The 16,943-nt window shown below is 44.0% G+C and overlaps 1 protein-coding gene across 1 annotated transcript in view; it reads left to right on the top strand.

Annotated features, from left to right (window-relative positions):
* LOC139276752 (receptor-type tyrosine-protein phosphatase gamma-like) overlaps positions 1-16,943 on the top strand; it is an 824,375-nt gene that overhangs the window by 343,230 nt on the left and 464,202 nt on the right. Inside the window, exon 3 of the mRNA XM_070894762.1 lies at positions 15,564-15,743. Within this exon, the coding sequence (XP_070750863.1) occupies positions 15,564-15,743 (180 nt within the window). The remainder of the gene's footprint in view (positions 1-15,563; positions 15,744-16,943) is intronic.

Below are 16,943 nucleotides of genomic sequence, written 5' to 3'. Positions count from 1 at the left end.
AGAATGCATACGGGATTGTTTCTTAGAACAGTATGTTACAGAACCTACAAGGGAGCAAGCTATCTTAGATCTGGTCCTGTGTAATGAGACAGGAATAATAAACGATCTCCGAGTAAAAGATCCTCTCGGAATGAGTGATCACAGTATGGTTGAATTTGTAATACAGATTGAGGCTGAGGAAGTAGTGTCTCAAACGAGCGTACTATTCTTAAACAAAGGGGACTACAGTGGGATGAGGGCAGAGTTGGCTAAAGTAGACTGGAAACACAGACTAAACAGTGGCACAATTGAGGAACAGTGGAGGACTTTTAAGGAGCTCTTTCATAATGCTCAACAAAAATATATTCCAGTGAAAAAGAAGGGCGGTAAGAGAAGGGATAACCAGCCGTGGATAACCAAGGAAATAAAGGAGAGTATCAAATTAAAAACCAATGCGTATAAGGTGGCCAAGGTTAGTGGGAAACTAGAAGATTGGGAAAATTTTAAACGACAGCAAAGAATGACTAAGAAAGCGATAAAGAAAGGAAAGATAGATTACGAAAGTAAACTTGTGCAAAACATAAAAACAGATAGTAAAAGCTTTTACCGATATATAAAACGGAAGAGAGTGACTAAAGTAAATGTTGGTCCCTTAGAAGATGAGAAGGGGGATTTAATAATGGGAAATGTGGAAATGGCTGAGACCTTAAACAATTATTTTGCTTCGGTCTTCACAATGGAAGACACAAAAACCATGCCAAAAATTGCTGGTCACGAGAATGTGGGAAGGAAGACCTTGAGACAATCACTATCACTAGTGGGGTAGTGCTGGACAGGCTAATGGGACTCAAGGTAGACAAGTCCCCTGGTCCTGATGAAATGCACCCCAGGGTATTAAAAGAGATGGCGGAAATTATAGCAGATGCATTCGTTATAATCTACCAAAATTCTCTGGACTCTGGGGAGGTACCAGCGGATTGGAAAGCAGCTAATGTAACGCCTCTGTTTAAAAAAGGGGGCAGACAAAAGGCAGGTAACTATAGGCCGGTTAGTTTAACATCTGTAGTGGGGAAAATGCTTGAAGCTATCATTAAGGAAGAATACCGGGTCATCTAGATAGGAATAGTGCAATGAAGCAGACGCAACATGGATTCATGAAGGGAAAATCATGTTTAACTAATTTACTGGAATTCTTTGAAGATATAACGAGCATGGTGGATAGAGGTGTACCGATGGATGTGGTGTATTTAGATTTTCAAAAGGCATTCGATAAGGTGCCACACAAAAGGTTACTGCAGGAGATAAAGGCACGCGGAGTCAGAGGAATTGAAATTAGCATGGATCGAGAATTGGCTGGCTAACAGAAAGCAGAGAGTCAGGATAAATGGGTCCTTTTCGGGTTGGAAATCGGTGGTTAGTGGTGTGCCACAGGGATCGGTGCTGGGACCACAACTGTTTACAATATACATAGATGACCTGGAAGAGGGGACGGAGTGTAGTGTAACAAAATTTGCAGATGACACAAAGATTAGTGGGAAAGCGGGTTGTGTGGAGGATACAGAGAGGCTGCAAAGAGATTTAGATAGGTTAAGCGAATGTGCTAAGGTTTGGCAGATGGAATACAATGTCAGAAAATGTGAGGTCATCCACCTTGGGGAAAAAAAAACAGTAGAAGGGAATGTTATTTGAATGGGGAGAAATTACAACATGCTGCGGTGCAGAGGGACCTGGGGGTCATTGTGCATGAATCCCAAAAAGTTAGCTTGCAGGTGCAGCAGGTAATCAGGAAGGCGAATGGAATATTGGCCTTCATTGCGAGAGGGATGGAGTACAAAAGCAGGGAGGTCCTGCTGCAACTGTACAGGGTATCGTTGAGGCCGCACCTGGAATACTGCGTGCAGTTTTGGTCACCTTACTTAAGGAAGGATATACTAGCTTTGGAGGGGGTACAGAGACGATTCACTTGGCTGATTCTGGAGATGAGGGGTTTACCTTATGATGATAGATTGAGTAGACTGGGTCTTTACTCGTTGGAGTTCAGAAGGATGAGGGGTGATCTTATAGAAACATTTAAAATAATGAAAGGAATAGACAAGATAGAGGCAGCGAGGTTGTTTCCACTGGTCGGGGAGACTAGAACTCGGGGAGACTAGAATACGGGGGAGCCAATTTAAAACCGAGTTGAAAAGGAATTTCTTCTCCCAGGGGGTTGTGAATCTGTGGAATTCTCTGCCCAAGGAAGCAGTTGAGGCTAGCTCATTGAATGTATTCAAATCACAGATAGATAAATTTTTAATCAATAAGGGAATTAAGGATTATGGGGCGAGGGCGGGTAAGTGGAGCTGAGTCCACAGCCAGATCAACCATGATCTTGTTGAGTGGCGGAGCAGGCTCGAGGGGCTAGATGGCCTACTCCTGTTCCTAATTCTTATGTTCTTATGTTCTTCATCATCTAACTCTATCAACAGAACCCTCTATTCCCTTCTCCCTAATATTCTTGTCTAACCTCCTCTTAAATGCACCTATACTATTCGCTTCAACCACTCCCTGTGGTAGTGAGTTCCACATTCTTACCACTCTTAAATTTTCTTCTGAATTCCCTGTTGGATTTCTTGGTTACTATCTTGTATTGATGACTTCTAAATATGCTCTTCCCCACAAGTGGAAACATTCTCTCTGTATCCACTTCATCAAAACCTTTCATAATTTTTAAGAACTCAATTAAATCATCTCTCAGCCTTCTTTTTTCAAGAGAAAAGGGACCTGATATGTATACCCTCGCATTTCTGGTATCCTTGTAAATCTTCTTTGCACCCTCTCCAGTGCCTCTATATCATTTTTATAATATAATGACCAGAACTGTATGCAGTACTCTAAGTGTGGTCTAACCCTAGATGAGTCTAGATGAGGTGTAAATGGGAATGGCAGAAACATCAACAGCTGTTGTGGAAGAATAGGGGCAGCGGTTATGGTCTGAAATTGTTGAACTGGATGTTGAGTCCGGAAGGCTGTAAAGTGCCTAATTGAAAGATGAGGTGCTGTTCCTCGAGCTTACCTTGAGCTTCATTGGAACAGTGTAAGGGTCCGAGAGGGAGTGGAGCAGAGAATTAAAGTGACAGGCGACCAGAAGCTCGGGGTCACGCTTATGGACTGAACGGAAGTGTTCTGCAAAGTGGTCACCCAATAATAACATTAACTTTTATTTATATAGCGCCTTTAACGTTGTAAAACATCTCAAGGCACTTCACAACAGTGTACAGACAAACAGATAAATTTGACACTGAGCCACAGAAGAAATTAAGGTAGATGATTAAAAGCTGGTTTAAAGAGGTAGGTTTTAACGGCCGGCTTAAAGGAGGAAAGAGAGGTAGAGAAGCATAGAGGTTTAGGGAGGGAATTCCAGAGCATAGGGCCCAGGCAGCTGAAGGCACATCCCACCGATGGTTGAGGAGTTATAATGAGGAATGTTCAAGAGGCCAGAATTTGAAAAGTGCAGACATTTCGTGGGATTGTGAGGCTGAAAAAGATTACAGAGATTAAGGGGAGCAAGTCCATGGAGTGATTTGTAAAAAGGGTGAGAATTTTGAAATCGAGGCATTGTTTAACTGGGAGCCAATGTAGGTCAGAAAGCACAGGGGTGATGGGTGATCTTGACTTGGTGCGGGTTAGTGCACGGGCTGCTGAGTTTTGGAAGACTTCAAGTTTACATAGTGTGGAATGTGGAAGGTCGGTTGGTCTCCCACAATGTAGAGGAGACCACATCGTGAGCAGCGAATACAGTACAGTAAATTACAATAAGTACAAGTAAATCACTGTTTCACCTTGAAAGAGTGTTTGGGGCCCTGGACAGTGTGAAGGGAGGAGGTAAAAGGGCAGGTGTTGCTTCTCCTGCGCTTGCATGGGTAGGTGTTGGGGGTGAATGAGGAGTGGACCAGCGTGTCGCAGAGGGAGCCGTCCCTTCGGAATGCTGCCAGGGTAGGGGAAGATGTGTTTGGTGCTGGGATGACGCTGAAGGTGGCGGAAATGGAGGAGGATGATGCGTTGAATGTGGAGGCTGATGGGGTGAAAGGTGAGGACAAGGGGAACCCTATCATGGTTCTGCGAGGGAGGGGAAGGTGCGAGAGCAGAAGTGCAGGAAATAGAACGAACACAGTCGCGGGCCATGTCAACCATGGTAGAGGGGAATCCTCAGTTGAGAAAAAAAGGAAGACATATCGGAAGCACTATTATCGAAGGTGGGTTGTCAGAACAGATGTGACGGAGACGGAGAAACTGGGAGAATGGAATAGAGTCCTTATGGGAAGCGGCGTTGGAGGAAGTGTAGTCCAGGTAGCTGTGGGAGTCACTGGGCCTATAGTAAATGTTTGTCAATAGCCTATCCCCAGTAATGGAGACAGAGAAGTCAAGGAAGGGAAAGGAAGAGTCGGAGATGGACCATGTGAAGCTGAGGGAAGGGTGGAAATTGGAAGCAAAGTGAATGACATTTTCTAGCTTGGGGCAAGAGCAGGAAACAGCTCTGATACAATCATCAATGTACCAGAAAAAAAGGTGAGGGAAGGAACTTGAGCCCATGAAAAGGCAGACATAGCTCGGACCCATGTGGGTTCCCATCGCAACATCTATAATTTGGAGGAAGTGAGTGGGGTCAAAGGAGAAGTTGTTCAATGTGAGAACATGTTCAGCCAAGTGGAGGAGGGTGATGGTGGATGGGGACTGGTTGGGCCTCTGTTCAAAGAAGAAGCGGAATGCCCTCAGGCTGTCCTGGTGGGGGATGGAAGTGTAGAGGGATTGGACGTCCATGGTGAAAAGGAGACAGTTGGGGCCAGGAAACTGGAAACTGTTAAAGTGGCGGAGGGCATCGGAAGAGTTGCGGATGTAGGTGGGAAGGGATTGGACAAGGGGAGAAAAAATAGTGGAGATAGGAAGAAATCAGTTCTGTGGGGCAAGAACAGGCTGAAATGATGGATCTACCAGGGCAGTCCTGTTTGTGGATCTTGGGAAGCAGGTAGAAGCGGGCTGTGCGGGGTTGGGGAACTATGAAGTTGGGGCGGTGGAGGGAAGATCTCCAGAGGAGATGAGGTCAGTGACAGTCTTAACATGTAAAGCATTACTTTTATCATATTTTGTTGCATGATTCTGCTTTGCAGGTGGGTTACTACAATACTGCACAACACAACACTCTGGATATTGACCACTGCCACTGGTTGCTATCCCTGCAACAGCACCTCCATTGTACACTGCTTCGATTGTCTGGTGAAATAAATTAGGAGCGAGAGTATTTTAAACCTTGTAGGGGTGAAATTGGTCTTTGCAAAAGTACAAAACAGACAATAGAGATTCAGCAGCCTGGTTTACACCCGATAGCAGGAGGTGGCTACATCCATCACTATCATTAGAACCAGACCATGTAGCTAGAAGCAATATAGGAAGAAGTTTAATTACCTCACAGGATAGGCAAGGTAGGTGAACTCACCAATATCTTTTACGAATGTGTTTATCATGTCGAGCAATTATAATTACTTCCCAGTCACAATTTTAAAATACCTTTAATGCTTACCATAGAAAGCACTTTGCACCACTATCCTTCCCCTGCAACTATTCTTTGATTGACATCCTTAGAAAAGTTCTGCTCAAAACGATCTTCCTATCTAATGTCACTGTATCATCACACCTAGATGCGTGAAGCCGGTCAGCTGCTTTGTACCAGGCCTGTCTTGATAAAATGCTGTGTAGGTTTGTTATTATAGTCTCCCTGGTAGCAGGTGTGAGCGAGAATCTACAAACAATTTTCAAATATATACAGACTTTCTGCTTTTTCAAGTTTGAATTTGATGGACAGTCCCTTTGAACATGAGAGTTCAGATATTCAAAATCCACGATATCCCACTAACTTACTATCAGGATATAAGAGAGAAAACTGTGTTTGAATCAAGGCAGTTGGAAAATCTCGGTCCTGTAGCACTCCATGCCAATGAAGCCCCCCTCTTTCTTGGCTCACTTCCTCCATGAGAATTTCTACAGTGCCATTTGAGAAAAACGCCATTCTGTGGCTTCGTAAATGTTTTAAACCACTCAAAAATTGTGAAAAATGTCTATTGTTGTTTTGCTCTTAGCCTGGCAAGTATGGGCTATTATTTTTTTGTTATCTGGATGTGGAAGATGCTGGTAAGAACATATTCATTGCCCATCCCTAGTTCCCCTCGGAAAGTAGTGGTGCCCTTGGAAACTGCTACAGTTCTTGCTATGGTTCTCCCACAATGATGTGAGGTACGGAGTCCCAGGATTTTTACCTAGTGATGATGAGGGAATGTTAATATATATCCAAGTCAGGAGGATGTGTGATTTTGAGAGAAACTGTGAATCCATGACATTCCCATCACCTTGCTGATCTTGCCCTTCTTGCAGTTGAAGTCACATGGCTGGGAGGTGCTCTTGAAGCAAGGTCCGAGATGATGAGTTGCTGTAGTGCATCGTGTCTCGCAGTCATAGTGCGCAGGTGATGGAGGGAGTGGATACTGAGTTCAGGGGTAGGGGTGCTGATCAAATGTGAGTGTTCCTACCACATTTCTCTCCTCCATGTCTGGATTCAGGCTTTGATGAGGTCAGAAGCAAGTGGTTCTGGTGAAAGGCAAAATGAGCATCAACAAGCAGGTTATTGGTGAGTATGTGGCGTTTGATGGCAATATTGAAGACTCCTTCCATCACTTTGCTGATAATTGGCAGGAGGCTGCTAGGTCAGTGATTGGTCAGATCAGTTTCGTCTGGATTTTTGTGGATAGGATACACCTGGGCAATTTTCCACATTGTCGGATAGATGTCAGTGTTTTGATGCACTGGAATACCTTGGCTGGGGTGGCTAGTTCTGGTGCATAGATCTTCAGCGCTACAGCTAGCATATTATCAGAACCCATAGCCTTTGTTGTTTCCATTGTACTCAGCCACTTCTTAACATTATTTGGCTTGATTTGAATTGGTTGGACACTCACATCTATGATGGCGGAGACCTCACGAATAGGTCAAGTGGGATTGCCTACAGCATTTTTGTCTGAAGATGCTTGCAAACATAACGTGGGGCCCGAAATTCAGTACCATTGATGCTATGGGCCCAAGTTTCCACAATAAAAAAAACGAGCGCCCCTCCGAGCTGGTACTTGGCGCAGCCGGCACGAGCTGTGGGGGGGCGGAGACAGGTCCCTGCGCTGAAAACAGTGCCGGGACCTCTGCACATGCGCGCTACAGTCGGCACGCAAGTGCAGTAGCTCCAGGCGCCGAACTGTGTGGGAGGGGCCCGAAGCACGCAGCCCCTAGCCCTGGCCCAATGGCCTCACTGGGGCTGCGTGAATGAGGCTCCTCCCACGGCCAGCTCCTGCTCCCCGCCCGACCAGACCCGACACTCGCTCCCCGCTCCCCACCCGAGACCCGCTCCCCCCCGCCCCGACCGAGACCCGACACCCGCTCTCCCCCCCCCCCCCCCGTCCCGACCGAGACCCGCTCTCCCACCCCTCCCCCCGCCCCGAGACCCATTCCCCCCGAACCGACACCCGCTCCCCCCGAACCGACACCCGCTCCCCCCTCCTGACCTGACACCCGCTCCCCCGACCCGACACCCGCTCCTCTTCCCCGACCCCCCCTCTCTTCCCTCCCCTCCCCTCCCTCCCTCCTCTCTCCCTCTCCCCCTCCCTCCCTCTCTCCCTCCCTCCCTCCCTCTCTCCCTCCCTCCCTCCCTCTCTCTCCTCCCTCCCTCTCTCTCTCTCTCTCTCTCTCTCTCCCTCTCCCTCTCCCTCTCCCTCTCTCTCTCTCTCCTCCCTCTCTCCCTCTCCCTCTCCCCTCCCTCTCCCCTTCTCTCTCTCCCCTCTCTCCCTCCCTCTCTCGCTCAGCAGCACGAACAGCTGCAGAATTCTCCCTGGCTGAAGCACTTTCACACAGGTAGGAAGATGGTTTATTTAATCTTTTCTTGGCTTATAATTGTTTATTCAGGTTGGATTTATTTGTAGAAGTATAAATAAGGATTTATTGTCGAATTTAATGAGTTCCCTTCACCCCCACCTCGTTCTGGGCGCCTAATTTGTAACCTGCGCCTGATTTTTTAATGTGTAGAACAAAAATCTTCACTGGCGCCATTCTACTTTAGTTTGGAGCACATTTTCACTGTGGAAACTTTCAAATCAGGCGTCAGTGGCCGTACACGCCCCCTTTTGAAGAAAAAATTCTGTTCTAAACTAGAACTGTTCTACCTGACTAGAACTGCAGAAAAAAAAATGTGGAGAATTGCGATTTCTAAAATAGTCCGTTCTCCACCAGTTGCTCCTAAAAATCATGCGCGAATCATGTGGAAACTTGGGCCCTATGTATGGAGAAAGAGTCAGACTGAACACTGTGAGCTCAAAGTAAAGTGTAACCGTAGTCTTTTATTGCAGGTCTCCAGAGTGCCTCTCCAACCTGTGAAGCCTCCTTAAAAACCTGTGTTCCCAAGGGATTATGGGATCCCTTGGGACTCCAGGGGATGAGCCCTCTGGTGGCTATACAGAGCAAATACAAGTTTTCATTTTTAACAGCTGGAAAGCTAATGCTAGCCCCACCTTTTTGTGGCCATTAGCGACGACATTTTTTCATGGCTGGGCCATCCCATATTAAGCTCCAAAAGTGAACTAATGGGTTCCAGTGCTAATGAACCTTTCCAAAGTGGATTTTTTAGCAGTGTGGCTGTCTTAATTTGAGCGTTATCATCATTGAGAAATTCAGCATGCAGGTAAGGGTTTCGAATGAGCTAGCTGCTCCCTGGCCTTTTTAAAGGTTGGAAGGATGGCTGGTGTAAGAGGTGCAAGGAGAGCCAACAGGTTCACTGATATGGAGCTGGACACACTGATGGACAGTGTGGAGGGCAGAAGAAGAATGCTGTTTCCTGACGTGTGGAGACCTGGCAGACAGGCAGTACATAATGCATGGAGGGAGATTGCAGGGGAGGTGTCAGGCACCTCCATATATGTCAGGATGTACCCTCCCAGCAGGGTGCTGGCCAGTCTGCACCCGGCCCTTCCAGGGTGGTGATGAGTCGACGCCTCCTAGCTCTGGGGCAACGCCTCCTCCTCCTCTTCCTCCTCCTGCTCCTCCTCCTCCTCAGGTGGTGCTGCTGGCTCGACCTCCAGCGGCAGTCCCATCATGATGGCCAGGTAGTGCAGCATGCAGCAGACCACGACGATGTTGGAGACCCATTGAGGAGAGTACTGCAAGGTGCCACCAGTGCGGGCCAGGCACCGGAACCTCTGCTTAAGGATACCTATTCACTGCTTGATGATGCACCTGGTGGCACAATGAGCGTCATTGTATGCATGCTCTGGCGCTGTCCTGGGGTTCCGCAGTGGAGTGAGCAGCCAAGTGGACAGGGTATATCCCTTGTCCCCAAGCAGCCAACCGCGATCCTGATTCGGGCCAGTGAAGACGGTGGGCACACTGGTCTGGCGCAGAATGAACAAATCAAGGCTCCTGCCTCCCTTGCCCGCTGCCTGTCTGCACGGTGCTGTCGGCGATGCCTTCTCCTGCGTGCTGCCCTGCTTCTGAGCAGGTGTACCAGGTGTCGCCCTCCCAACACTCCTCCCATCATCAGGGTGAACCCTGCCAAGCAGGTCTCTGCAGCCCACAGGACTCCACTAAAGAGTCAGACCTGAAAGTTGTACAAAAGTACAGGGGTATGTGCAAACCTCTGAGCAGCACTCAGCAGGTTTAATGGAGCCAAAACAATTAATAAAACTATTGAAAGATAAATGCAGTGGATGCCGTAATCTTAAATAACAATACTAAAATTAATAAAACTATTTCCCTACCAAAGGGCCCCGATCGCGGCAACCCTCCAGCGGTGTCCCGTTTGAGCACCGACTCGAATACCTCGCGGGGGGCACCGCTGGGAAAGGCTTACCTTTTTGCAGCTGAAAATCCCGGTCCTTGCCCCTTTCCAGCGGCCCGCACGCTGCAGAGCTCACCGCTGGAATGTCTCCTTTACAGTGCCTTCACCGCGCCGTTTCCGGCGGAAGTACACACTGCTCAAATCCCCCCCGAGCTGAATATGGTTCGGGGAGGGAAAATTATCTGACTGCGGCGGCCCATCGATTTTATTCGGTCAACTGCCCAAACTCCGGGATGGTGAATTTTGGCCCCGTGGTCTTTTGCACTCATGTTGGACCCTCCCATGGTTGTTTACCATTCCACTAATGGTCAGCTCTCAGTTACAGGTGTTTTCCATGTCAGGAACTCACCCATATTATAGGAATGAGGTTGACCCCAGGAATCCACATGGAGTGCAAAGGTTGGGCGGCGATTTTTCAACACTGCCTGACTTCCGATATGTGTACGGAAAATCGATGCTGAAATGTTTACCATAACTTTATTTCTCATTTTCTGCCTCAACTTCTCTCATCCGTATTAGAAAATGACTCAAGGGTCTCACTACTTTAAAATATAAGCTTTACAAGTAAATACATCTCTACAAACAGCTCCTTTCCACCACAGTACAAAATCCTGCAGCCATGGGCTTGTGCATTCTTTATTTTCCTCATTGTTTTCAATGTGCAAACACTGATGTTACTCACTTAAATAATTAAATGTGTCATGATGGAGCTTCAATGCATTGTGTAGCAGACTGGTAGGATTTTTTTTGTGGCGGAGGAGCGGCAAGAGATCGTGGCGGAGGTGCGGCAAATGAGAGAACGGGGCCCAGAAGAGCCGAGGGCTCAGGGCTGTGTATACCTTGTACAGCCACCAGAGGGCTCATACCCTGGATCCCATAATCCCTTGGGAGCACAGGCACTTAAGGAGGCCTCACAGGCTGGAGAGGCACTCTGGAGACCTGCAATAAAAGACTAAGGTCACACTTGACTTTGAGCTCACAGTATCCAGTCAGACTCTTTATTCATACTTAACACGATCCAATTTTCTTTTCCACTGACCTCAATGAAAAAGTAAATCAGGCAGTGTGTAAAACAAGCTGCTGAATTGCGATCACCTGTTTGGTGCCAAAGACCAATTTCAACTGCTGTAAATCACAAATTTTAACCCCCAGTTTAGAGTATTATTTGTGAAATTTTAAATGAAAACTTAATTAACTGCTTTGAATTCATACTGAACTTGACTTCATTCAAAACTCAGCACCATGATGTCTCATTTCATTGTCACCTTGTCATATTTCTACTTTGTATTATTTATATCTGGCCAATCATTCTTCAATCATAAATTGTGAGTGTCTAATTGAGTGTTGCAGTACTGAAAAGAATACATTCATCTATGTAATCAGTTTCCTAATAGCTTTTAATTATACATCTGTTTTAAAAAGGAAGCCACATTTACAATTGCAATTGCATTTAATAAATGAAAATATTACTTACACTAACTACTTGACCAAGGTCCTGCCATTTCTTTTTACACTGGTTTCAAGATCTCTTGGTGTTCACCAATGCGCAGAAGTCTTCTGCAACTTGGTTCCAGCGTTTCTTCATTTCTTTTGGTGGCACTTTTATGTGTCTTCTGCTGGTGTCCAGCTCCTGCCATCTGTTCTCAATGACAGTAACTAGTGTCTCCACTTCTTCCAGCAAGAAATTTTTAGTCCTTGGTCCACGTTGCTGCATTGATGTATTGCTGCAGCTGCTCTGAGACACAGCACTTTTCCAATGCTCTTAGACACACAGTACTGATTTCGCATGCAGCAGTGATTGTTCCAAACACAGCACTGCTTCTGGCATTCAGCAGTGATTTTCCAAATGGCCAATTGGCAACTTGCAGCGCTACTGCGCATGCGCGGACATCACTATTCTCCACTGCGCATGTGCAGACGTCCCGGTACATTTTCCAGTGAAAAACGCAGGCTCCACCCCCCGAGGCGACTGGCCACGCTGCACGGCTGCGGTGAAGAAGCCAGACAGCGGCTAAAGTTGGAAAAAAAATTTCCGGAGCATCTCCGGATGTATTTAAGCGCCGCAACTCGGGTAAGTACGCTGAAAAACGGGCTCAGCCAAAATTGAGCTCATAGTATGGTAAGCAAGAGCTGTGGAGACTCAAATGCTGGAAACATAGTTCAGAACCATATGTTTTGAAGTTTGTATCTTGAGAGGTGGACAAACAGCCATGTGGCTCAGTTGTTAATTCCAAAATAATTTTCTTTGGCATTAGAACCTAGGGAGTGTGGTCCTGGTAAATGTAAGTTTCAATATGATGAGGTAATGCACATTATTTTAAGAGCTGTAAATGTTTACACTCTGTATTCTATAGTTTCATGCTTTGCAGCCAGCATTCCAATGTGGAGGGAAGTGTGCCATTTCTTATTAATTATGAAAGGTTTTGCATCACCAAGTTACCTGAATCATCAGATGGTTCAGGAGACAAATTAATTTTAAGTCTGCGGTGGAAGATCAGTTTCAATCAAAGCTGCACCAGAATGAATGTGAAAAGGAAAGTGTGGGCTTGGTGCATTAAATTTGTTGATAGCGAATAGGAGTTAGATGAATCCCACTGGGCGTTGTTCATGATTGCATTTTCACAGTATGAAACTCTTGCTACTTTCCACTGTCGGGCTTAATGAAGGATCAGGAGCAGAAATGTTGTCCTCTCCAGGTAGACTTTCTAAACACTTCATTAAAAAAAATAAATGCTCTTGGGATCAGGAAACCAACAAACTATGAAACAACTTGAGATGAGAAGTTCCGTGTAATTCTATGCAAGTACTAATATGACTAACAAAAACAGCTGACTAAATTAAATTGCGGTTAGTGTCTGTTCAGATCTGTAATTCATTTCATTCTCAGTGTAGTATGTTATGGGGGAGGGAACTTCCAATCAGTTAACAAAAGTTTGCTAAGTGCTGTATATTTTCCCCAGATGCAAGTATTTCTTCATATTTGAATTGCACCAATTTACTGGACAATAATTTGAATAATGTATATTACACCTTCCCACAGCATGTAAGACCTCATAAATTTCTACATGTATTAATTAACTGTTAGCAGAACCTAAGACACATTAATTACAGAGCGATTACTAAGGAACTGTTTTCCCACTTGCTTTCGTTGTGCTTATCTTTTTGAATGTAAGGACTGTTCTGATGGGATGGTGGGATTCCGCCCCTAAAATGTAAAATCTGGATGCCAAAGTTCACAGAGAGTACAAATTTTAAACGCAGTCTCTCTCACTATTGTCTGTTTATCAGTGATGACTTTCTGTATAATTACAAAATGCCAAAAGCATTCTCTCCATTTCTGGGGATGCCCTAATATAGTCTGTTTAATATACTAAATGTTGAAAGGTTAAACCTCTTTGTTTCCAGCAAATAACATGGATTCCCTGTGTGAACGGACATTTTATACCTAGCCTAATTCTTATTTGCTGATCAACTTAACCATTAACACATTTTTACCTATTTTGTGACCATCCTTCGTTCTTCATTTTACATTTCCTGTGGTTGCTATTGTGAGTAAAACAAAAAACTGTGCCAGTATAAACCAGGTTTCCCTTTTTACACCAGCACTGATTTTCTTTTTAACTGCCGTTATTGACCAAAAGCAAATAAACCCATTTCATTTCCAAAGATTTGAAAAGGGACAGCAAAATATTTTAGGAATCATCCTTCAATTTCAAAAATCTTGAATTTACAGGAAAACCAGTGATAACTTTCTTTCTTGTATTTTCTCCTTTCTCCATTTCAAATCGGTTGACCAGAATTTGCCTTGTATTTCAGAGGTACTTAAATTAGTTTTGAAAATGAGATTCCAAAATATCTTTTTATTTGTGAATTTTTGTAATTAAGATTGATTTTTCCGTTATGAACATTGGAATGTGCGTCACTTCTCTCAATATGAATGTATTTATCTCCAACCATTGTCCTCAGCATGTAAGATTTCTAAATCTCTGGCATTAACTTGACAACGAGACTGATTCTTTTAAAATAATTCGGAATAGTTTATTAAACACACACACGCACATTTATCAGTAGTCATCAGTTACCCTACGGAACTACTTAGTTACAACAGATACAATGTTACAATAACGATTTATAAAAAGGTATACGTCACTTTCCTCTGGCTGGCTGGCTGAGCACACGGCCTGCTGTTTCGGCTGGTCTTCAGCAGGAGGTCTGCGTGTGCTCAGGAGAGAAGGAGAAGAGCGAGAAAAACCTTTGGCTTGAGTTCTTATACCTCTCAAAGCCATTGTTCCTCCGAAAGCCCCAGGATTGGATCTTGGTTCCAGGGCAGTTCTTTATTGGCTCTCCTCACCCATGTGTCTGTCTGTTGGCATTCCTTGATTAGGTTAATGGCTTTCCAATTAACACACTACACAAACACCATGCTGGGAGTCTGTGAGCTTCCATTCTGAATCTTTCAGAACTGTCTTTTCATCTCATCTCATTTTTTTAACATTTATACATACACAGAATCGATTTGATTACTGAACACTGTTATTCTTACAGCAGCCAGCATGAGTAGGACAAAAGCAAAATACTGCGGATACTGGAAATCTGAAATAAAAACAGAAAATGTTGGAAATACTCTTTCCAGTTCTGACGAAGGGTCATCGACCTGAAATGTTAACTGTTTCTCTCTCCACAGATGCTGCCTGACCTGCTGAGTATTTCCAGGATTTTCTGTTTTTATTATAGCATGAGTAGGAGTTCGGTACGGTGATGGAAAATGCTCCACTTTTGTCGGACCTTTTGTCGCCACCTTCTGAATGAATGAATAGTTAAAATGTGGAAATTACTTCAAAATGTATAAGCAGAAAATGCACAATTATTGGCTCAGCTCTGCTTGGACATGAATTAGATATAATAGAATATAATAACTTATATATATTTATGTTAAATGCCAAATTAAGACAAATTTTCAATTACACCTTGTTTTCTTAGTTACGTGTTTTCAGATCTGAAAACTGTGACTGGCTTGTCAAGCTTTTATTGTTCCCATGGAAACATTGGGTACTTGTCAAAAGCAGTAACATTTGTGAAGTGTGTGCCTGAAAGTAAATGAAGTTGCCATACAAGATGATATGGGCAGCTCCATGGTCTTGAATACCAGAGACCACTTTCTGACCTGCTTTGAGTAAATTAATCTCGCTCCCTTCGTATTTAAAGTGCATGCTTGTTTGTAATTGTCCAGAAATGTACTTTATTTTTCAAATTGATGGATAGATTCAAGCTAAATTGGCTTCTAGGATATTTAATCTGTGGGATACATTTACTTTTATTATCTCTTGGGATGAATATCAGTTCTTTATGGTTTCTATACTGCCACTCATGACCTTCATCCTTTTCCTTTGGATTCCCCATAGCCACAGATTGTGGAACCGAGATCAGAAAGTTTAATCATTGGTGATAGTATTTCAGTTGCACTCAGTTAGAAATAACTGTTAACAACTTTTGAGGTTGATTTTTTTCTTCAGAAAGTAAAAGAACACATCACAGTTGATGTATTGATTGAATGAAAATTAAATCTGTGAATTTGTCAGTTGTGTCTCAGTAAATGTAAGGTTTGTGTTTTTTGCTTACAAGGACTGAAACTGAATCTGAATCTCATGACATTTGGCACTAAATACACTGTTTTTCCCTTTAGGAAATTATGGACCGGAAAATTGGGCCACATCTTACATCAATTGTTCTGGCATCAAGCAGTCCCCAATTGATATTGTAGATCAGAAGACTCGTGAGAAAGATGATCTGCAACAAATCTATCTTGAGGGGTTTGAGATTGAGTCCTCCAACAGGACACGTATGAAAAACACAGGAAAGACAAGTAAGTTTGTTAGCATGGATAGCCAAATGCTTTTCTGTCTATATGAACTATCAGTGAATGTATAGGGATATTTAATTGTAATTGATGGAATCAAGTATGAAAAATGTTAGTGTAGTAGTCAATTAAAACATCACCAAAACATTACATATTACAAACTATACCATGGGAGTGATCTTGTACAAGTACTACCTGTCGCTGCAGATGAATGATTTTCAGTGTAGTGCGTTATCTTGTGGTAAATTTCCATTGCTGAATAACTTCAAGAAGGGGTTCTATAAACTAGCTGCAACTCCTGGTACTGTAGACCCCACCTGCTTACATTGTGGGGCAGTTCCCACAGCACTGAAGGCACACTTAAACAACATTGTTTTAAAGTCATTTGTGTAAGTGAACCCTCTGCAGCAGTTTAAAAGTCGATTTGATTTTTTGCCAGTGACCACCACTCTCCCCAGTGACTCAGGAAAGTGGTTTGCAGACGATTGGGAGCAATGCTGCTTTGCTGCCCCTTGTGTGGCAGGCATGTATATTGTAACAATTCAGGCTTTCTCCCAATGCTCTTGACTCATGTTCACAGCAAAAAGACAGTTCCCGAAAGCAAAGCTTTGTTTCATATGAACCGAAACTTGCAGCTTTACCCATAACATGAATGGGATAGCATGCCACAGGATTAACAATTACTTTTCCCTGCACTAGAGACTGTGTGGACTGCCCACCATGTCCTGTCCACGAGTGATTATTATCTCACTGTTAGTTTTAGTCTGAACAATCCAGTCTAAGGGTTCAATTTACATATAAATGAGAAAATTACACACAAGCAAAGATTCACACCGGGTAATTACTAATACTTGACTTGTATAATACATGCACGGTTCTATGATTTTTTTTTTAACTGGGGGCCCAATGAACCATTACATGTTCAATGTCCTCCATGGCAGACCATCTCACCTGGATACAGGCAGTCAAAGCAGGTAACAACTCTTCAGGGAAAATCTATTTCTCTTATGAAATGTCCTGAGATTGCAAAGATTAGTTTCAACATCCAAGATCATTATAAGTTACTGGCAGGGCATACTAACTAACAGCTTGATACACATCATTAGGAGTCCCACCAAGTCCTAAGATGAAGCATGTTTGAATTTTGGCTGGAATGATGCTTCCTTGATGGTTCAGCCGTTGGAAATAATGAGATTTATCTTCTCT

Source organism: Pristiophorus japonicus, chromosome 12 (genome assembly GCF_044704955.1).
Source record: "Pristiophorus japonicus isolate sPriJap1 chromosome 12, sPriJap1.hap1, whole genome shotgun sequence".
NCBI classification, from domain to species: domain Eukaryota; kingdom Metazoa; phylum Chordata; class Chondrichthyes; family Pristiophoridae; genus Pristiophorus; species Pristiophorus japonicus.
Note: the sequence above shows the minus strand (reverse complement) of the source record. Positions and strands in the feature narration are given on the sequence as shown.